This window comes from Delphinapterus leucas, chromosome 4, assembly GCF_059928025.1.
Source record: "Delphinapterus leucas isolate spDelLeu-1000000601 "Yukka" chromosome 4, BTC_Dleu_Yukka2, whole genome shotgun sequence".
NCBI classification, from domain to species: domain Eukaryota; kingdom Metazoa; phylum Chordata; class Mammalia; order Artiodactyla; family Monodontidae; genus Delphinapterus; species Delphinapterus leucas.
Window position 1 is genome coordinate 82,361,000 of NC_143132.1, and position 24,780 is coordinate 82,385,779.

Below are 24,780 nucleotides of genomic sequence, written 5' to 3' on the forward strand. Positions count from 1 at the left end.
AGAACACATAATAAATGTTGGTGAATACGTAGAGAAAAGGGAAACCTTGTACACTGTTGGTGGGAATGTAAATTGGTGCAGCCACTGTGGAAAACAGTATGGAGATTTCTCATTAAAGTAAAAATAGAACTACCATATGACCCAGAAATTCCTCTCCTGAGTATATATCCAAAAAGCCCCCCATAACACTAATTTGAAAAGATACATGCACCCCAATGTTCATAGTACTATAATTTACAGTTGCCAAGAAACAACTGGAAGCAACCTAAGTGTCCATCAACAGATGTATGGATAAAGAAGATGTATAAACATACAATGGAATACTATTCAGCCATAAAAAAGAATGAAAATTTGCTACTTCCAGCAACATGGATGGACTTGGAGGGTATTATACTAAGTGAAAGTTGTCAGACAGAGAAAGACAGATACTGTATGATATCACTTATATGTGGAATCTAAAAAACACAACAAACTAGTGAATATAACAAAAAAGAAACAGACTCACAGATATAGAGAACAAACTAGTGGTTACCACTGGGGAGAGGGAAAGGGGGAGAGGCAATGTAAGGGTAGGGAAACTGGGAGGTACAAACTATTACATATAAGATAAGCTATAAGGATACATTGTACAACAGAGGGAATGTAGCCAATATTTTATAATAACTATAAATGGAGTATAACCTTTAAAAATTGTGAATCACTATATTGTACACCTGTAACTTATATAATATTGTACATCAACTACACTTCAGTTAAATTAAAAAAGGCAACTGAATCTTTACTTAAGCCAACATCACACAACATCTAGAAAATGTTTCATCTATCTCTCAGTGCTTTCTCCTTTTGTGTTCCCTTGACTTTTGTGAAACTATCAACCAGCCATTCTTGGGCTGGTCAGTTGAGACACTGCAGCCAGCTTTTCCTGTTGCTATGGAAACAGTGGCTCTATGGGGCTTTTTCCCTAAAAAAAAAAAAAAAAAAAAAAACCCTCCCACTCCATAATTCAATAAAAATCATGAGCAAGTACAGTCAACTACATTCTTGACATGAGTGGCAAGACTGGGAACCAGCTATAAAAATTTTGCCTCACCAGAACACTTGGAAAAAAAGAATCAGCTCTAAATTCTGGTATTAAACTTGAATATTTGAGAAGCTATGCACCAATTTCTGGGAGGCTTGGCTATTCAGCCCACCAGTTCAGTCACCATTAACTTTTAAGTGTGCTGAGAGCAAGAACTATATATATATATTTAGGATATAAAATACAGTTTAAATCAGAGAAATAACAGAATGCATGTATTCCCCGTAACTCTTATAATCTCACAATTTAGGTTGTGCATAGTTGACCTCCAAGTGCCTGGCCTATGTGCAGTAGAGAGGGGCCCTTTGCTACTGATAAGGCTGTACATATTTATAGTGTGTAGGTCAGGTAGGAATGATCTATGAAACTATGCAACACTGGAAGTTCCCAACATGAGGAAATGGTTTCACTAGAAATATGGAGCTCCTGGAGTCCAGGGGTTGATATCAGCCTCTTCTTCCAAGGAACTAACTTAGACTTACTGAGAAGTTCCTTGCTAAGCTACTACAAAGAATTTCCAAGAGCACTGGGAGATCTCACTGGTGGACAACTGGAAAAAAAGTTTTTTTCCATCTTCCATTGTTTTTTAAACATCTTTATTGGAGTATAATTGCTTTACAATGGTGTGTTAGTTTCTGCTCTATAACAAAATGAATCAGCTATACATATACATATATCCCCATATCCCCTCCCTCTTGCGTCTCCCTCCCACCCTTCCTATCCCACCCCTCTAGGTGGTCACAAAGCACTGAGCTGATCTCCCTGTGCTATGCGGCTGCTCCCCACTAGCTATCTATTTTACATTTGGCACTGTATATATGTCAATGCCATTCTCTCACTCCATCCCAGCTTACCCTTCCCCCACCCTGTGTCCTCAAGTCCGTTCTCTACATCAGCGTCTTTATTCCTGTCCTGTTCCTAGGTTCTTCAGAACCTTTTTTTTCTTTTTAGATTCCATATATATGTGTTAGTATATGGTATTTGTTTTTCTTCCTGACTTACTTCACTCTGTATGACAGACTCTAGGTCACTACAGATAAGTCAATTTCGTTTCTTTTTATGGCTGAGTAATATTCCATTGTATATATGTGCCACATCTTCTTTATCCATTTATCTGTTGATGGACGCTTAGGTTGTTTCCATGTCCTGGCTATTGTAAACAGTGCTGCAATGAACATTGTGGTACATGACTCTTTTCGAATTACGGTTTGCTCAGGGTATATGCCCAGTAGTGGGATTGCTGGGTCGTATGGTAGTTCTACTTTTAGTTTTTTAAGGGACCTCCATACTGTTCTCCATAGTGGCTGTATCAGTTTACATTCCCACCAGCAGTGCAAGAGGGCTCCTTTTTCTCCACACCTTCTCCAGCATTTATTGTTTGTAGACTTTTTGATGATGGCCATTCTGACTGGTGTGAGGTGATACCTCACTGTGGTTTTGATTGCAAATCTCTAATGATTAGTGATGTTGAGCATCCTTTCATGTGTTTGTTGGCAGTCTATATATCTTCTTTGGAGAAATGTCTATTTACGCCTTCTGCCCATTTTTGGACTGGGTTGTTTGTTTTTTTGATATTGAGCTGCATGAACTGTTTATATACTTTGGAGATTCATCCTTTGTCAGTTGCTTCATTTGCAAATATTTTCTCCCATTCTGAGGGTTGTCTTTTCATCTTGTTTATGGTTTCTTTTGCTGTGCAAAAGGTCTTAAGTTTCATTAGATCCCATTTGTTTATTTTTGTTTTTATTTCCATTTCTCTAGGAGGTGGGTCAAAAAGGATCTTGCTGTGATTTATGTCATAGAGTGTTCTGCCTATGTTTTCCTCTAAGAGTTTTACAGTGTCTGGTCTTACATTTAGGTCTTTAATCCATTTTGAGTTTATTTTTGTGTATGAGTTTGGGAGTGTTCTAATTTCATTCACTTACATGTAGCTGTCCAGTTTTCCCAGCACTACTTATTGAAGAGGCTGTCTTTTCTCCACTGTATATTCTTGCCTCCTTTATCAAAGATAAGGTGACCACAGGTGCATGGGTTTATCTCTGGGATTTCAATCCTGTTCCATTGATCTATGTTTCTGTTTTTGTGCCAGTACCATACTGTCTTGATTACTGTAGCTTTGTAGTGTAGTCCAAAGTCAGGGAGCCTGATTGCTCCAATTCCATTTTTCTTTCTCAAGACTGCTTTGGCTATTCGGGGTCTTTTGTGTTTCCATACAAATTGTGAAATATTTTGGAAGAGCTTGAGAAGGATAGGTGTTAGCTCTTCTCTAAATGTTTGATAGCGTTCACCTGTGAAACCATCTGGTCCTGGCTTTTGTTTGTTGGAAGATTTTTAATCACAGTTTCAATTTCAGTGCTTGTGACTGGTCTGTTTATATTTTCTATTTCTTCCTGGTTCAGACTCAGAAGGTTGTACTTTGCTAAGAATTTGCCCATTTCTTCCATGTTGTCCATTTTATTGGCATATAGTTGCTTGTAGTAATCTCTCATGATCCTTTGTATTTCTGCAGTGTCAGTTGTTAGTTCTCCTCTTTCATTTCTAATTCTGTTGATTTGAATCTTCTCCCTTTTTTTCTTGATGAGTCTGGCTAATGGTTTATCAATTTTGTTTATCTTCTCAAAGAACCAACTTTTAGTTTTATTGATCTTTGCTATCATTTCCTTCATTTCTCTTTCATTTATTTCTGATCTGATCTTTATGATTTCTTTCCTTCTGCTAACTTGGGTTTTTTTTTTTGTTCTTTCTCTAATTGCTTTAGGTGTAAGGTTAGGTCATTTATTTGAGACTTTTCTTATTTCCTGAGGTAGGATTGTATTGCTATAAACTTCCCTCTTAGAAATGCTTTTGCTGCATCCCATAGGTTTTGGGTCATCGTGTTTTCAATGTCATTTGTTTCTAGGTATTTTTTTATTTCCTCTTTGATTTCTTCAGTGATCTCTTGGTTATTTAATAGTGTATTGTTCAGCCTCCATGTGTTTGTATTTTTTACAGTTTTTTCCTGTAATTGATATCTAGTCTCATAGCGTTGTGGTTGGAAAAGATACTTGATATGATGTCAATTTTCTTAAATTTACCGAGGCTTGATTTGTGACCCAATATGTGATCTGGCATGGAGAATATTCCATGAGCACTTGAGAAGAAACTGTATTCTGTTGTTTTTGGATGGAATGTCCTATAAATATCAATTAAGTCCATCTTGTTTAATGTGTCATTTAAAGCTTCTGTTTCCTTATTTATTTTCATTTTGGATGATCTGTCCATTGGTGAAAGTGGGTTGTTAAAGTCCCCTACTATTATAGTGTTACTGTCGATTTCTCCTGTTATGGCTGTTAGCATTTGCCTGATGTATTGAGGTGCTCCTATGTTGGGTGCATAAATATTTACAATTGTTATATCTTCTTCTTGGATTGATCCTTTGATCATTATGTAGTGTCCTTCTTTGTCTCTTGTAATAGTCTTTATTTTAAAGTCTATTTTGTCTGATATGAGAATTGCTACTCCAGGTTTTTTTTGATTTCCATTTGCATGGAATATCTTTTTCCATCCCGTCACTTTCAGTCTGTATGTGTCCCTAGGTCTGAAGTGAGTCTCTTGTAGACAGCATATATATGGGTCTTGTTTTTGTATCCATTCAGCCAGTCTATGTCTTTTGGTTGGAGCATTTAATCCATTTACACTTAAGATAATTATTGATATTTATGTTCCTATTACCATTTTCTTCATTGTTTTGGGTTTGTTTTTGTAGGTCTTTTCCTTCTGCAAGAACTATTTTTCACTGACCTTTGTTCCCCCAAGTCCTGGCACCTTAGAGGCTTGTTGAATATTTACTGAATTACCCAGAACTATTAGAAAGGCTTCCCACTATGCCACTCCCAGTACCTTCTCCCTAACTGGAAGAAGTCATTCTGAGAAGAACATTAACTGTACCCCTTATAGTGGATCTACCAGCGAGAACACCCGGCCCCTCAGGCTTCCACAAACACAACAGCAGAGAAGGTTCATCTAAAACAGGGGATGGCTCAGAGGGTAACCATGCTTTTGTGATCAAGAATAAGACAAAACTGCTTTCTCTGATTATTATGCATGTAACAATGCCAACTTTGCCACACAAGTTCCTGGTTGGTGTTTCTACAGTAGTCAAGAAGTGCTGCATCATAGCTGAGACGTTTTTGATGCTGCCTTCAACTAACCCTCTAAACTCCTTTAATCCACCTCAAACACTTCAGCACCTCCTATTTGGATCTATGCTAGGGAGTTTAGTGCAATGGACTTTAGGACAATTTTTATCTAAGGAAAATGCTTCTAATTTCTAGTTATCTATGATCAAACACTGAAGAAGTCCTAGGGAAGCATATGTGTCTTCCTACTTTTTTATTGAAGTTATCAGTTAGAGCCCATTAAGAAGAAATTTTATATACAAAAGATAAATATGATATACAAATTTTAAATGCTATAGATATATTATTACGTATGATAAGTATTTCTAATCCAGAGCTTTCTGAAAGAATATCACAAATACAAAATGCTCATGGCGTCTGCCAGGCCCTGACATGGCAGCAGAATAGGAGAGTGACTTCTACATAAGCCGCGTATCCCGAGCTAGCAGGACCTACAGAACATGGCTCCTGACTCGTCGGCGCTTGAGCAGAGCTCTTTGCAGGGCCAATATGCAGTAGAGTCACTGAGCACTCTCTTCAGTTATTGGTCAACAGAGAATCTTTGGCTTAAATCAAGAACACTGCTGCTCTTTTGTGTTTCTTACACATGTCACTTTGGCAGTCACACTGTTCAACAGACACTCTTGGTGCTCCCATCTGTCAGTGCAACTTTGGGAAGAGGGACTGTAGCTCCAGGATGACAACCAGAATATATATGTAGATGCATATATATATGCACACACAAACACATACACACAAATATACATATCCAACTAGGGAAGTAACAATGAGGTGCTGAGCTTTACACTGGTCTCACTTGGAGTATTGCTGATAGAGCTTAAACAGTAAGGAACTGACCATGCTGGGAATACAAGCCCAGAACAGCAATGATGCTTCATTTGTTCTTTCTCCAGTTATTCAGCAGAAACTTCTTTTTTCTCCTCACTTCCCATAAACAACTATGAAGTCCTACAGAATCTCTTCCATGTCTCTCATTCACGCAACAACTACTGAGTGACTGCATACTTTGTTCTACACTTAGATAGACAACAGGAAACAGAACTGCTACGGGCCCTGCCCTTATGAGGCAGAGAGTCTAATGAGGGACACATATAAGCAAAGAGGCAATTTCAACACAGCCAGATAAGTATGTTTGTAAGGACTAGTTCAGGGTACTCTGAGAGCTCAAAAAGGGAAGGACACCTAACTCACGGTGTCAAAAAGGTTTGTGGGGAGAATAAAAAGGCTAAGACCTAAATCTATCTCACCTCCTCATTCTATTAACATAGCATAGGCTTAGGACCTTTTTTCTTCTAATTGGTCTTTCTGCCTCATGTTTGATGGAAACACTTATCCTTGAGATAAAAAGCAAACTTCACAGACTGGGGCTCTGTGATCTGGACTCCCGTTTACTTCACCAGGCTTCTGCAAGATCCCATACTTAAGACAATCAGAACTGCCTCCATTTCCTAGCTCACCCATGTCTGCCTGGAATACCTTTTGCCTTGTGTTTCCAGGCTAGATCAAGCTTTACCTCTACTGGGAAGCCTTCCTTGACCTTTTGGTTTGGGAGAGGCACCTGTTATGATATATACTTTAAAGTTATTCTACACACCATAAACAGTGCAATATTAAGTATGTGCTATTAAGTTTAGGCTTCAAGTCAGGGGTGGTCAGTGGCTCTAAACAAGAATCCACATTTCAGAAACTGCAGCTCACATGAACTTCCAAAGGCAGCTCCTAAAAGCTGTTCATATATTGACCAACACCTAAGACTTTGCTCATTAGCTCAAAAGACAGCAGAAAAATTTTCCATTGGTGAAATCAATGTCTTATTAATCAGAATGGTAAATATTAGAAATGAACCCTCATTGCTAAAATAAAAGGTATTCATGATATGTCAACTGGATAAAATGTTTTCGTGATCTTAATTTAATAAATGTCTTTAAGTATGGTAGGATTTGCTTTCATTACAATCTAGTAACAAAGTTGTAGGGGAGCAGCTAACCATTTCTCAAGTTTCTTCACTGGACTCTTTACCATAAAGAATGTAAGAGTTGTACTAAAGGAGCTTAGTCATTTCAAAACCGGGCCTCTCCCGCACACTCTTGCAGCACCCTGCGCACCCTGCATGGCACGTGTCAAGTAGTCTGGTAACTGTCAGTGCAACCTGTCTACCTTTCCAATTAAATGCTGAGGTCCTTGAGAACAGGGATTGTATTTTTAATCTCTGTAGTCTGCTTCTTAGCTCACTTTCTAGTATAAAGAAATACTTGCTGAATGGACAATAGTATATAAGTAGCATAATAAAGGACAGATGAAAGGACATCTGACTAGGAGTTGGGAGACTTGTGTTTTAATACTAGTTTCAGTAACAGCTGAGTACTTGTGTTATAATTTACTGAGTACTTAATATGTGTCAAACACAGCGTCAGGCACTTATATTGTTTCTCATTTAATCTTTAGGGCAATTCTGAGAGGAGCATCATCACTTTACAGAGGAGGAAACAGAGAGGCTGACTTACTCAAGGTTATTCAGATAAAGTAGATGAGTCAATCACTGAATCCAAAGCACATGTTTTTAACCTCTATGGTAGAAGTGTGTCCCATGGAACATTTGAGAGAGGTAAAAAATTTCCCTCTGGATTCCAGTTTCCTCCTTTGCTTACTGAGTGCGACTAAGTGGCTGACACCCTTTCCAGCTCCTCATGTTACGGTGTGATGGTTCTGAGCGGCAACAATCACCACTGTGGTTGCGCCTGCCCTTGCTGTCTTGACAAGAGTGAAAGAGGGTTTCACGTGCAGCACGTTATAAGGCTTTTCAGACAACATATTTCATTTCTATTCTTTTTTTCCTTTGAAAAGGGGATTCTGAAGGCAGAGAAAAGGCATCCATTTTTGGCACACCGCTTTGAAGCTAGAACCTGCTGTTAGTCAACAGAGCCAGCAAGGTGTTATTTTTGTTCTACAATCCTTCCCTGACACGGATGCTGGCTGAAATCATAAAAAAGAGCAAGGAAAGCACACCTACAACCAGGGACAAGTCAACTATCAGAGAAATAAAAATGGTAAGAGAAAACATAGCAAAAATGTCAATCTGTTTGCTAAATTTCAACTGCACTGTTGCAGTTGGATAAAGAAAAGGATTTTAGTGGTTCTTTTGACATCATCTGAGGATTACTTGAAAGACAAACAACCTATCTGTGTCACAGAGTTCACATTCAAGGGTTGAAATGGCCTAGATAAGAGTTCTATCACACAAGTATTTATTGAGGTCTTACTTAGCTGGTATGTGCTGAAATGTTAATACCTCAGACCAGTTTTCTTTAGGAACAGCTATCTGGAGGGAAAGTACATTGTTAAGAAAAACTATGTACGTTTCATCCTTAAAATATCTTTCATCTGCTACCACTCACTGATACCAGGATGCCCATCTGGTAGAGAGGGTGGGAATTCTAGAACAATGAAAGTCCCTAGTTGTCAAGAGACTGATGCTAGACCCAAACCCCCATTTGGCTTCTCTGGAAGAGCCAACAAGTCCGGGTGACACCTCTTTAAGGCATTCAATCAGAAAGAAACTTTGACGCATTAAAATGATTTAAAATCACTCATTTTGAGAACATGGTTCAACAGAGGAGAATAAATACACAGAAGGAGGAAGTCGGCTTTTTGCCGTTAAAACTCACCCACCTTCTTAACAGCAGGATCCCCTTTGGATGGATGACAGGATGGGGACATTTTTACCTAAAAAAAAAAAAAAAAAAGCAAACCTTCTGATATCTTCTTAGTTATAGTCTAGCTTTATTTGACCCGTACTTAAAATAATTCAACTAGAACTCACGTAACTGAGATAAAACAGACATTTTCAGGGGAACAATGAATAGATTTTTTTGTTAAGTCCCTTTGAAGTTTCTCTGGAGATCAAAAAGTCAGTAGTTAGCCAAGATAAAAATGTGATTAGGGTAAGAAAAGTAGAAAAGATGGTCCAAATTGGTTTTAGCGAAATGGTGAGGAACCTAATAGACACAGATCTCTGTGGACAATGGAAATCAACTGACGCGATATGTAGTAGCACGTCTTGCAGAGACCAACTCAGAGTATCCCTTCTGATCTAATGTCCCTTTTAAGCAAAACATGCACAAGTGTTTGATAATAATAGAAGGATTTAGAAAAAGTATCAGCCAAGCCATAATAAAAGGATGTTTAGTCCTAAGAAGAGAAGACTGATGATATAGTAAGATCTTCAAATATAGGAAAGGTTGAAAGAGACTATCAGATAAAAGAACAAGACCCAACTACATGCTGCCTGCAGGAAACATACTTTAAATATAAAGGCACAAATAGATTAAAAGCAAAAAGATTGAAAAAATATACCATGATAGTACTAGATTTCAGAGCAAAGACTATTGCCAGGGATATATTATTGCATAACGATAAAGGAATCAATTCATCAGGAGGACGTAACAATCCTAAATGTCTACACATCTAATAGCTTAAACCTAAGTGTCCATCAACAGAGGAATGGATAAACAAGATGTGATACATATATTACTCAGCCATAAAAAGGAATGAAATTGTGCCATTTGCAGAGACGTGGATGGACCTAGAGACTGTCATACAGAGTGAAGTAAGTCAGAAAGAGAAAAACAAATACCGTATAAGATCGCTCATATGTGGAATCTAGAAAATGGTACAGGTGAACTTATTTGCAAAGCAGAAATAGAGACACAGATGTAGAGAACAAACTTACGGATACCAAGGGGGGAAGGAGGGAGTGGGATGAATTGGGAGATTGGGATTGACATATATACACTACTATGTATAAAACAGATAACGAATGAGAACCTACTGTATAGTACAGGGAACTCTACTCAATTATCTGTGGTGAACTAAATGGGAAGGAAATCCAAAAAAGAGGGGATATATGTATACATATAACTGATTCACTCTGATGTACAGAAGAAACTAACACAACATTGTAAAGCAACTATACTCCAATAAATAGTAATTTTAAAAAGTACATAAAATAAAAACTGATAGAAATGCAAGGAGAAATAGATTTTACAGTCAGAGATTTCCATATCTCTCTCAATAAATGAGAGAACAAATATGAAGATTAGGAAGGATATACTCAATTTAAAAAATGGGCAAAGGATCTGAACAGACATTTTTCCAAAGTAGATATACAAAAGAGTAACAGGTACATGAAAAGATGCTCAACATCACTTATCAGGGAAAGGCAAATCACAACTACAATGATGTATCACCTCACACCAGTTAGGATGGCTTTTATAAAAAAAAGACAAGAGATAACAAACGTTGGTGAGGATGTAGAGAAAGGGAAACCTTACACATTGTTGGTGGGAATGTAGATGGGTACAGTATGGCGGTTCCTCAAAAAATTTAAAAACTTAACTACCATATCATCCAGCAATCCCACAGCTGGGTATATACCAGAAGGAATTGAAATCAGTATCTTGAAGAGATATCTTCCCACCAGTGTTCAGAGCAGCATTATTTACAATAGCCAAGATATGGAAACGACCTAAGCATCCAACAGAAGTTGAACAGATAAAGAAGATGTGATAATATATACACAGACACACACACACACACAGAAATATTATTCAGCCATAAAAGAAGGAAATCTTGCCATATGCAACAACACGGATGGACCTTGAGGGCATCCTCAAGGATGCTAAGTGAGAGAAATCAGACAGAGAAGGACAAATGCTGTATGACAGCACTCATATGTGGAATTTAGAAAAACTGAACTCATAAAAACAGAGTAGAATGGTGGTTACCAGGGGTTGCGAGGTGGGGGTAGTTGGGGGGATGCTGTTTAAGGGTATAACCTTTCAACTAGTAGAGAAATAAGTTCTGAAGATGTAAGGCACAAGATAGTGGTCATAGTTAACAATATTGTATCATAAACTTCTAAGTTGCTAAGAGACTAGATCTTCACTGTTCTCTACCCAAAAAAAGAAATGATAATTATTGATATGATAAAGGTGTTAGCTAAGGCTATCGTGGTAATCATACTGCAATACATAAATGTATCAAACCAACACATGGAACACCTCAAACTACACAATATCATATATCAATTACATCTCAATTTAAAAACTAAAAAAGGAAGGATATAGAATAGGGACATTGACAGAACCCTCCACCCAACAAAGGCAGAATACATACATATTCTTTTCAAGTACAGGTATACCTCAGAGATATTGCGAATTCAGTTCTAGACCACTGCATTAAAGTGAATACTGCAATAAAGCAAGTCACACAAACTTTCTGGTTTCCCGATGTATATAAAAGTCGTCTACAGGGCTTCCCTGGTGGCACAGTGGTTGAGAGTCCGCCTACCGATGCAGGGGACGCGGGTTCGTGCCCCGGCCCAGGAGGGATCCCACATGCCGCGGAGCGGCTGGGCCCGTGGGCCGTGGCCGCTGGGCCTGCGCGTCTGGAGGCTGTGCTCCGCGGCGGGAGAGGCCACAGCGGTGAGAGGCCCGCGTACCGCAAAAAAAAAAAAAAAGTTGTTTACACTATACTGTAGTCTATTAAAGAGCATTGTGTCTAAAGAAACAATGTACATACCTTAATTAAAAAATACATTATTGCTATAAAGTACTAACTATCATGTAAGCCTTCAGCAAGTCATAATTTTTTTTTTTTTTTCGGTATGCGGGCCTCTCACCATTGTGGCCTCTCCCGTTGCGGAGCACAGGCTCCGGACGCGCAGGCTCAGCGGCCATGGCTCACGGGCCCAGCCGCTCTGTGGCATGTGGGATCTTCCCGGACCGGGGCACGAACCCGTGTCCCCTGCATCGGCAGGCGGACTCTCAACCACTGCGCCACCAGGGAAGCCCCTAGTCATAATTTTTTGGCTGGTGGAGGGTCTTGCCTCCATGGTGATGGCTGCTGACTGATCAGGTGGTGGCTGCTGAAGGCTGGGGTGGCCATGGTAGTTTCTTAAAATAAGGCAACGATGAAGTTTGCCACATCGACTGACTCTTCCTTTCACGAGCGATTTCTCTGTAACACGCAATGCTGTTTGACAGCATTTATAGTAAAGCTTCTTTCAAAATTGGAGTCAAACCCCTCAAACCTTGCTGCTGCTTTATATGTTTATGTAATATAAATCCTTTGTTGTCATTTCAACAATCTTCACAGCATTTCACCAGGAGAAGATTCCACCTCAAGAAACCACTTTCTTTGTTCATTCATAAGAAGCAACTCCTCATCTGTTCAAGTTTTATCGTGAGATTGCAGCAACTCAGTCACATCTTCAGGCTTCACTTCTACTTCTCTTGCTATTTCCACCACGTCTGCAGTTACTTCCTCCACTGAAGTCTTGAACCCCTCCAAGTTATCCATGAGGGCTGGAATCAACTTCTTCCCAACTCCAGTTAATGGTGATATTTTAACCTCTTCCCATAAATCACCAATGTTCTTAATGGCATCCAGAATGGTGCATCCTTTCCAGAATGTTTTCAATTGACTTTTCTTAGATCCATCAGTGGAATCACTACCTTTGGCGGCTATAGCCTTATGAAATGTATTTCTTGCATAATGAGACTTAAAAGTCAAAATTACTCCTTGATCCATGGGCTGCAGAATGGATATTGTATTAGCAGGCATGAAAACAACATTCATCTTGTTGTACAGCTCCATCAGAGTCCTTAGGTGACCAGGTGCATTGTCAGTGAGCAGTAATATTTTTCAAAGGAAACTTTTTTTCTGAGCAGTATGTCTCAACAATGGGCTTAAAATATTCAGCGAACCATGTTGTAAGCAGATGTGCTGCCATCCAGGATTTGTTCCATTTACAGAACACAGGCAGAGCAGATTTAGCATCATTCTTAAGGGCCCCAGGATTTTTGGACTGGTAAATGAGCATTGGCTTCATCTTAAAGTCACCAGCTGCATTAGCCCCTAACAAGAGAGTCAGCCTGTCCTTTGAAGCTAGGCACTGACTTCTCCTTTCTAGCTATGAAAGTCCTAGAAGGCAAGCCATCTTCTTCTAATATTAAGGCTGTTTTTGTCTATGTTGAAAAATTATCTTAGCTAGATCTTCTGAATAACTTGCTGCTGCTTCTACACCAGCACTTTCTGCTTCACCTTACACTCTTACATTATGGCTTCTTTCCTTACACTTCATGAACCAACCTCTGCTAAGTTCAAACTTTTCTACTTCAGGTTCCTCACCTCTCTCAGCCTTCACAGAAATTGAAGACAACTAGGACCTTGCTCTGGATTAAGCTTTGGCTTAAGGGAATTTTATGGCTGATTTGATCTTCTATCCAGACCACTAAAACTTTCTCCACATGAACCATAAGGCTATTTTGCTTTCTTATCATTTGTATGTTCACTGAAGTAGCGCTTTTAATTTCCTTTAAGAACTTTTACTTTTCATTCACAACCTGGATAACTGTTTGGCACAAGAGGCCTAGCTTCTGACCTGTCTTGGCTTTTGACAACACTTTCTCACTAAGCTTAATCATTTCTAGCTTCTGATTTAAAGTGAGATATGTGTGACTCTTCCTTTCACTTGAACACTTAGAGGCCACTGTAAGGTTATCAACTGGCCTAACTTCAAAATTATTGTCGCTCAGGGTATAGGGAGGCCCAAGGAGAGGGAAAGAGACAAGGGAACAGCTGGTAGGTGGAACAGTCAGAACACACACATCTATAGATTAAGTTTGCCATCTTACGTGAGTGCAGTTTGTGGCACCCCAAACAATTACAATAGTAACATCAAAGATCACTGATCACAGATCACCATGTAAATAATAATAAAAAGTTTGAAATACTGAGAGAATAATCAAAATGTGGCACAGAGATGCAAAATAAGCAAATGCTGTTGGAAAAATGGTGCCAAAGGCCTCGCTTGATGCAAGGTTGCCACAAACCTTCAATTTGTAAAAAAAAAAATGCAGTATCTGAAACGTGCAATAAAGAAAAGCACAATTAAATGAGGTATGCCTGGACCATTTACCAACATATATTATCTTCCGGCAATAACAATTTTCAATTAATTTTGAAGATTCAAGTCATACAAAGAATATTCTCTGACTATAATAGAAATAAATTAGATATCAATAACAGAAAGATTTCTGGAAAAATTCTCAAATATTTAGGAACTTACACACTTCGAAATAACACTTGGATCAAAGAAGAAATCAAAAGGAAATTGATCCTTTTTAAAAACACCCATAGGGCTTCCCTGGTGGCACAGTGGTTGGGAGTCCACCTGCCGATGCAGGGGACACGGGTTCGTGCCCCGGTCCAGGAAGATCCCACATGCAGCTGAGCGGCTGGGCCCGTGAGCCATGGCCGCTGAGCCTGCACGTCCGGAGCCTGTGCTCCGCAGCGGGAGAGGCCGCAACAGTGAGAGGCTCGCGGGCTGCAGAAAAAAAAAAAAAAGAAAAAAAAAAAGAAAAAGGAGAAGTAACAACTGACACTGCAGAAATACAAAGGATCATGAAAGATTACTACAAGCAACTACATGCCAATAAAATGGACAACCTGGAAGATATGGACAAATTCTTAGAAAAGCACAACCTTCTGAGACTGAACTAGGAAGAAACAGAAAATATAAACAGACCAATCACAAGCATTGAAATTGAAACTGTGATTAAAAATCTTCCAACAAACAAAAGCTCAGGACCAGATGGTTTCACAGGCGAATTCTATAAAACATTTAGAGATGAGCTAACACCTATCCTTCTCAAACTCTTCCAAAATATAGCAGAGGGAGGAACACTCCCAAACTCATTCTATGAGGCCACCATCACCCTGATACCAAAACCAGACAAGGATGTCACAAAGAAAGAAAACTACAGACCAATATCACTGATGAACACAGATGCAAAACCCTTCAACAAATACTAGCAAACAGAATCCAACAGCACATTAAAAGGATCATACACCATGATCAAGTGGGGTTTATTCCAAGAATGCAAGGATTCTTCATTATACGCAAATCAATCAATGTGATACACCATATTAACAAATTGAATAAATACCATATGATCATCTCAAGAGACGCAGAAAAAGCTTTTGACAAAATTCAGCACCCATTTATAATAAAAACCCTCCAGTAAGTAGGCATAGAGGGAACTTTCCTCAACATAATAAAGGCCATATACGACAAACCCACAGCCAACATCGTCCTCAATGGTGAAAAACTGAAAGCATTTCCACGAAGATCAGGAACAAGACTTGGCTGCCCACTCTCACCATTATTATTCAACATTGTTTTGGAAGTTTTAGCCACAGCAATCAGAGAGAAACAGAAATAATAGGAATCCAAATCAGAAAAGAAGTAAAGATGTCACTGTCTGCAGATGACATGATACTATACATAGAGAATCCTAAAGATGCCACCAGAAAACTACTAGAGCTAATCAATGAATTTGGTAAAGTAGAAAAATTAATGCACAGAAATCTCTTGCATTCCTATACACTAATGATGAAAAATCTGAATGTGCAATTAAGGAAACATTCCCATTTACCACCACAACAAAAAGAATAAAATACCTAGGAATGAATCTACCTAAGGAGACAAAACACCTGTATGCAGAAAACTATGACACTGATGAAAAAAATTAAAGATGATACAAATAGATGCAGAGATATACCATGTCCTTGGATTGGAAGAATCAACATTGTGAAAATGACTCTATTATCCAAAGCAATCTACAGATTCAATGCAATCCCTATCAAACTATCGCTGGCATTTTTCACTGAACTAGAACAAAAAATTTCACAATTTGTATGAAAACACAAAGGACCCCGAATAGCCAAATTGATCTTGAGAAAGAAAAACGGAGCTGGAGCAATCAGGCTCCCTGACTTCAGACTATACTACGAAGCTACAGTAATCAAGACAGTATGGTACTGGCACAAAAACAGAAAGATAGATCAATGGAACAGGATAGAAAGCCCAGAGATAAACCCACGCACATATGGTCACCTTATCTTTGACAAAGGAGGCAACAATATACAATGGAGAAAAGACAGCCTCTTCAATAAGTGGTACTGGGAAAACTGGACAGGTACATGTAAAAATATGAAATTGGAACACTCCCTAACACCATACACAAAAATAAACTCAAAATGGATTAAAGACCTAAATGGAAGGCCAGACACTATCAAACTCTTAGAGGAAAACACAGGCAGAACACTCTGTGACATAAATCACAGCAGGATCCTTTTGGACCCACCTCCAAGAGACATGGAAATAAAAACAAAAATAAACATATGGGACCTAATGAAACTTAAATGCTTTTGCACAGCAAAGAAAAGCATAAATAAGACAAAAAGACAACCCTCAGAATGGGAAAAAATATTTTCAAATGAAGCAACTGACAAAGGATGAATCTCCAAAATTTACAGGCAGCTCATGCACCTCTATATCAAGAAAACAAACATCCCAATCCAAAAATGGGCTGAAGACCTAAACAGAGATTTCTCCAAAGAAGATATACAGATTGCCAACAAACACATGAAAGAATGCTCAAAATCATTAATCATTAGAGAAATGCAAATCAAAACTACAATGAGATATCATCTCACACCAGTCCGAATGGCCATCATCAAAAAAGGCACAGACAGTAAATGCTGGAGAGGGTGTGGAGAAAAGGCAACCCTCTTGCACTGTTGGTGAGAATGTAAATTGATACAGCCAGTATGGAGAACAGTATGGAGGTTCCTTAAAAAACTAAAAGTAGAACTACCATACGACCCAGCAATCCCACTACTGGGCATATACCCTGAGAAAACCATAATTCAAAAAGAGTCTTGTACCACTATGTTCATTGCAGCTCTATTTACAATAGCCAGGACATGGAAGCAACCTAAGTGTCCATCGAGAGATGAATGGATAAAGAAGATGTGGCACATATATACAATGGAATATTACTCAGCCATAAAAAGAAACGAAATTGAGTTATTTGTAGTGAGGTGGCTGGACCTAGAGTCTGTCATACAGAGTGAAGTAAGTCAGAAAGAGAAAAACAAATACCGTAAGCTAACACATATATATGGAATCTAAGAAAAAAAAATGGTCATGAGAACCTAGGGACAGGAAGGGAATAAAGATGTGACCTACTACAGAATGGACTTGAGGACAAGGGGAGGGGAAGGGTAAGCTGGGATGAAGTGAGAGAGTGGCATGGTCATATATATACTACCAAATGTAAAACAGATAGCTAGTGGGAAGCAGCCGCATAGCACAGGGAGATCAGCTCAGTGCTTTGTGACCACCTAGAGAGTGGGATAGGGAGGGTGGGAGGGAGACGCAAGAGGGAGGGGATATGGGGATATATGTATATGTATAGCTGATTCACTTTGTTATAAAGCAGAAACTAACACACCACTGTAAAGCAATTATACTCCAATAAAGATGTTAAATAATAATAATAATAATAATTTAATAAAAGAGACATGCACCCCAGTGTTCATTGCAGCACTATTTACAATAGCCAGGACACGGAACCAACTTAAATGTCCATTGACAGATGAATGGATTACGAAGATGTGGCACATATATACAATGGAATATTACTCAGCCATAAAAAGAAACAAAATTAAGTTACTTGTAGTGAGGTGGATGGACCTAGAGTCTGTCATGCGGAGTGTGGTAAGTCAGAAAGAGAAAAATAAATACCATATGCTAACACATGTATATGGAATCTAAGAAAAAAAATAGTTTCTGAAGAATCTAGGGGCAGGACAGGAATAAAGACGCAGACGTAGAGAATGGACTTGAGGACATGGGGAGGGGGGAAGGGTAAGCTGGGACGGAGTGAGAGGAGTGGCATTGACATATATACACTGCCAAATGTAAAACAGATAGCTAGTAGGAAGCAGCCGCATAGCACAAGGAGATCAGTTCGGTGCTTTGTGACCACCTAGAGGGGTGGGATAGCGAGGGTGGGAGGGAGATGCAAGAGGGAGGGTATATGGGGATATATGTATATGTATAGCTGATTCACTTTGTTTTACAGCAGAAACTAACACACCATTGTAAAGCAATTATACTCCAATAAAGATGTTGAAAAAAAGAAAGAAAAAAAGGCAATAGGAGCCTATTAATAATTTTATGCCAATAAATTAGATAAATGAAAAGCATACTTCCTTAAAAACTACTTATAAAAATGGACCCAAGATCAAAAAGAAAATATGAATAGCCCTGTATTTATTAAAGAAATTGAATTTTTAATCAAACTTTCCCACAAAGAAACCTCCAAGTTCACATGGTTTCAGCAGTGAATTCTAGCAAATATTAAGTACACAGAGACTAAGATATGAAATCAGAATATCTACTTATTAACTTATAAGGAAAAATAATTATTACATGTAGTTCAATAGATACTAGATACTATCTATCTACAATGATGTAGAAGAGATATGAGTACTGGGAGAGCAACTGGGCTCAAGTTCTCAAGCCTGTTCCAATTCTAACAGTTTAATTCTAACAGCCTACAGTATATAATGATAAAGACATTTCCTATCACTGTGGCATCAATCTATTCAAACAGGACCATGTTGCAGTCTTTTATGCCTTTCCCCTCTGACTTTCAGAATAACTTTAGAAAACATACCTCAGCTCTGGGATCAAAACTGCTGGCTGTACAGACTGTCCTTTAAGATTTAGCAGGTCTGCAAAAATTAGACTTGAAAGTCTTTCCTTTAACATACAATGACATTAATACTCTGGAATTTACTCCAGATGTATGATGTAGTTTGCTGAATGTGATCCAATTTTAACTCCTGGTATGCTCTTTTTGAAAAGGGAGAAAATAGATTTCAAAGCAAAGTAGATATTTAAGCTTAAAAAAAATGAACTCATAAAAAGATCTACAGACTTTTTAAAACAAGCCAAAAACTAGATGCGGTGCTGGACAATTTATCTGAGAAAGCTGTTCTCTGGAGATTAAGTCAGAGAGTGTTTGAAGTGGCAACAGAAATGGTTCAGCATCACTTACGAATGGTCTTATTTTTTGTTTAAAAGGATTCCTTCTGGAAATGCCTCAGGCAATGCAGCTTAAAAGACACTTTAAATCCAGGTGTGCAGAACACTAGATCTGGGGATATGGATGATATATTAAGCCAAGGCCTTAATAATGCTAAACTTTTGTGATCTTTGTTAATAAAATGATTCCTAACTTAGAGAAGCAATCTGATCTGAAGTTTGATAGCAATAGGAATACCTTCCTTATCACCTTGCTTTTTAAAAAACAAGCCTTGATTTTTCTGATTACCAAAGGAATACTGTTCATGAATGAAGAAGAGATATGGGAACATATGTATATGTTTAACTGATTCACTTTGTTATAAAGCAGAAACTAACACACCATTGTAAAGCAATTATACTCCAATAAACATGTTAAAAAAAAAAGAAATACAAAAGAGCAAAATAAAGCAAATAAAAATGACAATCCAACCACACAGGAATAACTACTATTAACATTTGGAATCACACAGCTTTGTGATCTTTTCATGTAACATATTGAGAGTTTATTTCACCATATCAATGTTCTCTGACAACATGCTTTTTCATGGCTATAAAGCAGTCCATTCATTGCATACATATAACATAGCTAATTTAACCAAGTATTAGGAAAGTATTGGGACATTTAGGTTGTTTTCAATTTTTTTAATTATTTAAAAAATGCTGTCATAAACATCCTTGTGTAACACTCGGTATACACTCTTCACATGTTACTTTCATTGCACAGATTCTTCTAAGTCCCACTTCTAAGAGTGTAGACATTTATAAATATATATTGCCAGTTCTCCACCTGACAAGTAAAATAGATCCACAAATCCTTTTATTATAATTCTAAAATCCAAAAAGCTCTGAAATCAAAAGTACTTTTTAAAAACTTTTGGCACCAAAAGTTATCTGACATCAAAACCTGACCTGGAGTGAGGCTATTTATAGTCTTTATTTATCCCACATAAGCATTTGATTATGGGATGCTGCCCTAGACCCCACTGGGAATGTTATGTAACATACAATATAAGCACCGTATTACCATTCTTTAGTAGTTTAAAGATGCCATTTATTGTCACTTGGCCTCTCCTCCCCATCCCCTTTTTATGAGAAATCAGTCATCATTCTTATTATTGTCTTTTCTTTGGCTGCTTTTAAGATTTCCTCTTTATCTTTGGTTTTGGCAGTTTGACCAAGATGTGTCTGAATGTGGTTTTCTTTGTACTTATGCCACTAGCAGTTTGCTGAGTTTTTGGACATACGGGTTAATGTTTTTCACCAAATGTGGGAAATTTTCAGTCCCCCCCTCCACTTCTCTCTTTCTCCTCACCAGTGATACATACGTTAGGACTTCTTGATATCATTTCACAGGTTACTGAGAGCTCTCTTCACTTATTTTCAACCCTTTTAGTCTCTGTGCTTCTATTAGGATTATTTCTATTGAACTCTCTCCAAATTTATAGATAACATTTGTCTCAGTGTTAAAAATGCTGTTGATATCTAATGAAATTTTCATCTTATTTTTTTAACTCTAGAATTTACATTTGGTTTTATTTTATTTTATAGTTTCCATTTATCTGCTGAGATTTCCCTATGTATCCAATCATTCTGCTGATCTTTTTCCTCTAAATCCTTTAACTTATTTATAATTTCTATTTTAAAGTCCTTGACTCCCAATTCCAATATCTAGGTCATCCATAGATCTGCTTCTATTGATGTTTTTCTCTTGATTTTAGGTTATATTTTCCTTCTGATCCTATAATAGTTTGGCCTTTGGCTTTGTTAGAAAGGATTTATTTTACTTTTGCCCTTAGTCTTAGGGTGGCGCTTAGTCATAAGGCATGGTCCCTTTGCAGTTTCAATACAAAACCTGAGATGTTTATCAATCCCTCAAATTTGGCAGGGCTTGCACTCAAATTCAGCACTATGCACTTGCTGATATCTCTGCTCAGTGCTTTAGTCCTCCTGATGCTACTTTCTGCATGGTTTCTTGAAGCACTGTTTGTGTATGTGCAACTTAGAAACCTGTAAAAAGAATTTAGGGCTCCCTCCTCCCTGGCTCCCTTCCTTCTGAGATGGCCTCTCAATTTACAACTGCTTTGGTAGTCTTGAACTCTGTTTCTTCATCCAATAAGAATACTACTATAAGCTCTTTTCCCCCAGCTCTCCAAGACAAACTGAAATGTGTGATAAAGGGAAAAAAACCTCATTAAATGTAGAGCTCCTCTAGTTTGCTTCCCTTATTTCAAGGTTTGTGTTCTCTAAGGTTTCTGCCTGCTTCTGGTTGCTCTCTAAACAATACTTTGTCTATATAATTGTTACTGGCAGAAGGGTTGTCCAATACAGGCTGCCCTGCCCTTACTGGAATTGGAACTCTGTATTAAGTTTCTTCAAATACTTTTTCTGTCCTATCCCTTCCCTTACTTCTTGCAGAACTCCAATTACATGTATATCTTGCTAGTTGAAGTTGTTCTGTAGTTCATAGTCATTCATTTCTTTTCAGTGTGTGTTTGATTTGGGATAGTTTCTATTGCTATACAGTCAAGTTCACTAATCCTTTCTTCTGCAATGTCCTTATGCTGTTAATCCCATCTACTGTGTTCTTCATCTCATACATTGTAGGTTTAATCTCTAGATGTTTGGTTGGCTCTTATGTTCAATCCTTCCTCTAGCTTCTTGAACATATGCAATATAATAATAATAACTGTTTTAATGTTCTTATCTACTAATCCTATCATATGTGCCATTTCTGGGTCTGTTTCAATGGATTGGTTTTTTTAATTCATAAGTTAATTTTAATACATCCTTTCTTATAACTTGTGAGTAGAAGACACAAAAACAGAAACTGAAAAAAATTAAATGAATGGCATTGTGTGCTAGTGTGAAAAATCTGGGATTTAGTCAAAGTGATTTTTTTTAATGGCTGCTTTTTAAAATTTATTTATTTATTTAAATATCTTTATTGGAGTATAATTGCTTTACAATGGTGTGTTAGTTTCTGCTTTGTAACAAAGTGAATCAGCTATACATATACATATATCCCCATATCTCCTCCCTCCTGCATCTCCCTCCCTCGCACCATACCTATCCCACCCCTCTAGGTGGTCACAAAGCACCGAGCTGATCTCCCTGTGCTATGCGACTGCTTCCCACTAGCTATCTACTTTACATTTGGTAGTGTGTATATGTCCATGCCACTCTCACCTTGTCCCAGCTTACCCTTCCCCCTCCCCGTGTCCTCAAGTCCATTCTCTAGTAGGTCTGCACAGACCTACATACTGTTTTCACCATGCCTCAATGAGACACTAAAAAAGATTTATGTTTTCATCCTGGTGGAAAGAAGGAAGGGATAGAGGGAGAGAGGGGAGAGTTAATTACTTTCTCGAGCTCATGTAATAAGACAGAGGTCAGTTCTAGAGCCCAAGCCCTGTGACATCCTATGTTCTTTCTTCATGAGAATACTCATTACTTAATTAATAAGATTTATCTAATGCTCTTATCAGTTTACACTGTCATTCTCTGCCATTAACTTCAGCTAATATTCCAATCTATAGCACAGTTGTATGTACATAGTAGATACATTCCCTAGTAGGAGTTTCTTTCTTTTGGTTGTAGAGCACAAAGGGAAGGTGGGGGATTTTTTTTTTAAGAGCAGTTTTAGGTTCATAGCAAAATTGAGAGGAAGGTACAGAGATACTACACATGTGGCATGCTTCACAGATGTACAGCTTCCCCTATTATCAACCTCTCCCACCAGAGTGGTGCATTTGTTATAACTGATGACACATTACATTGACACATCATTATCACCCAAAGTCCATAGTTTACATTAGGGTTCACCCTTGGCATTGCACATTCTATGGATTTGGACAAAGGCATAATGACTTATATCCATCATTATATCAATAGTATCATACAGAATATTTTCACCACACTAAAAAATCCTCTGTTCTGTTTCTTCATCCTTCCCCCTGACCACCCCTGGCAACCAATGATCTTTTTACTGTCTCCATAACTTGCCTGTTCCAAAATGTCATGTAATCGATTTTTTTCTCCTTTTTATGATGTGTATTTTCCTGCTTTCTTGCATGCCTTGTAGTATTTGATCAAATGCCAGGCACTGTGAATTCTACTTTGTTCAGTTAGATGTTCCTGTAATCCTTAACATAATCTTGAACTTTGTTCTGGGATGTTGTTAAAATACATAGAAATAATTTGATCTCTTTAGATTTTGCTTTTAAGTTTTGTTGCGTGGGATCAAAACAGCAGCTAGTCTAGGGTTAACTCTTCCCCCAATATTGAGGTCAAACCCTCTTACTTAGTAGTACTCTCAGTGCTGCCCTGTGAATTATGACATTTTCCAGCTTGCAGTATTCCTGGCTATATATGAATTGGGGGCACTGCTACCTCTAATACTTTTGGGTGCTCCTTTTTCTGGCCTTGAGTCATTTACTCACAAACATGAGTGGGTCAGTATTCAACTCAAGGTTGCCTTCTGCAGATCTCTGAAGTCCTCTCTCTGTGTGACCCTCTCCTGTGAACTCCAGCCCTTGTTTTCCCTGGACTTCCTGCTCTGTTCAAAATCAGAGATACTGATGAGCTCTGTCTTGGCTCTCCCTCCCTGTGCAGTGGCTTGGAAACTTTCCTCCAGCAGTACTTTAGTACATCATTTGTTTATTGTCTCTCAAGGGTTATTATCCTTCACGGCTTGAGGTCCAATGTCTTGAGAACCATTCTTTTATATATTTTGTCCATTTCTCCCCCAAAAGACTCTTAGTGAAATGGAAGTCCCTGTAGGTATACCTTTCTTTTTTTCTTTAAATTTATTTTTTATACAGCAGGTTCTTATTAGTTATCTATTTTATACATATTAGTGTATATATGTCAATCCCACTCTCCCAATTCATCCCACCATGACCCACACCCGATTTCCCCCATTGGTGTCCATACATTTGTTTTCTACATCTGTGTCTCTATTTCTGCCTTGCGAACCGGTTCATCTGTACCATTTCTCTAGATTCCACATATATACGTTAATATACGATATTTGTTCTTCTCCTTCTGACTTACTTCACTCTATGTGACAGTCTCTAGGTCCATCCACGTCTCTACAAATGACCCAACTTTGTTCTTTTTTATGGCTAATATTCCATTGTATATATGTACCACATCTTCTTTATCCATTCATCTGTCGATGGGTCATCTTCCATGACCTGGCTATTGTAAATAGTGCTGCAATGAACACTGGGGTGCATGTGTCTTTTTGAATTATGGTTTTCTCTGGGTATATGCCCAGTAGTGGGATTGCTGGCTCATATGGTAATTCTATTCTTAGTTTTTTAAGGAACCTCCATACTGTTCTCCATAGTGGCTGTATCAATTTACATTCCCGCCAACAGTGCAAGAGGGTTCCCTTTTCTCCACACCCTCTCCAGCATTTGTTTTATTTTATTTATTTTTGGCTGCGTTGGGTCTTCGTTGCTGTGCGCAGGCTTTCTCTACTTGTGGCGAGTGGGGGCTACTCTTCATTGTGG

General features: G+C 38.2%; 1 protein-coding gene across 5 annotated transcripts in view; it reads right to left on the reverse strand.

Annotated features, from left to right (window-relative positions):
• Nucleotides 1-24,780, reverse strand: part of VPS8 (VPS8 subunit of CORVET complex) — a 319,158-nt gene that overhangs the window by 48,700 nt on the left and 245,678 nt on the right. For all 5 annotated transcript variants that reach the window (XM_089910741.1, XM_089910739.1, XM_089910738.1 and 2 more), the window contains one exon: nucleotides 8,929-8,982. In XM_089910741.1, the coding sequence (XP_089766867.1) occupies nucleotides 8,929-8,982 (54 nt within the window). The remainder of the gene's footprint in view (nucleotides 1-8,928; nucleotides 8,983-24,780) is intronic.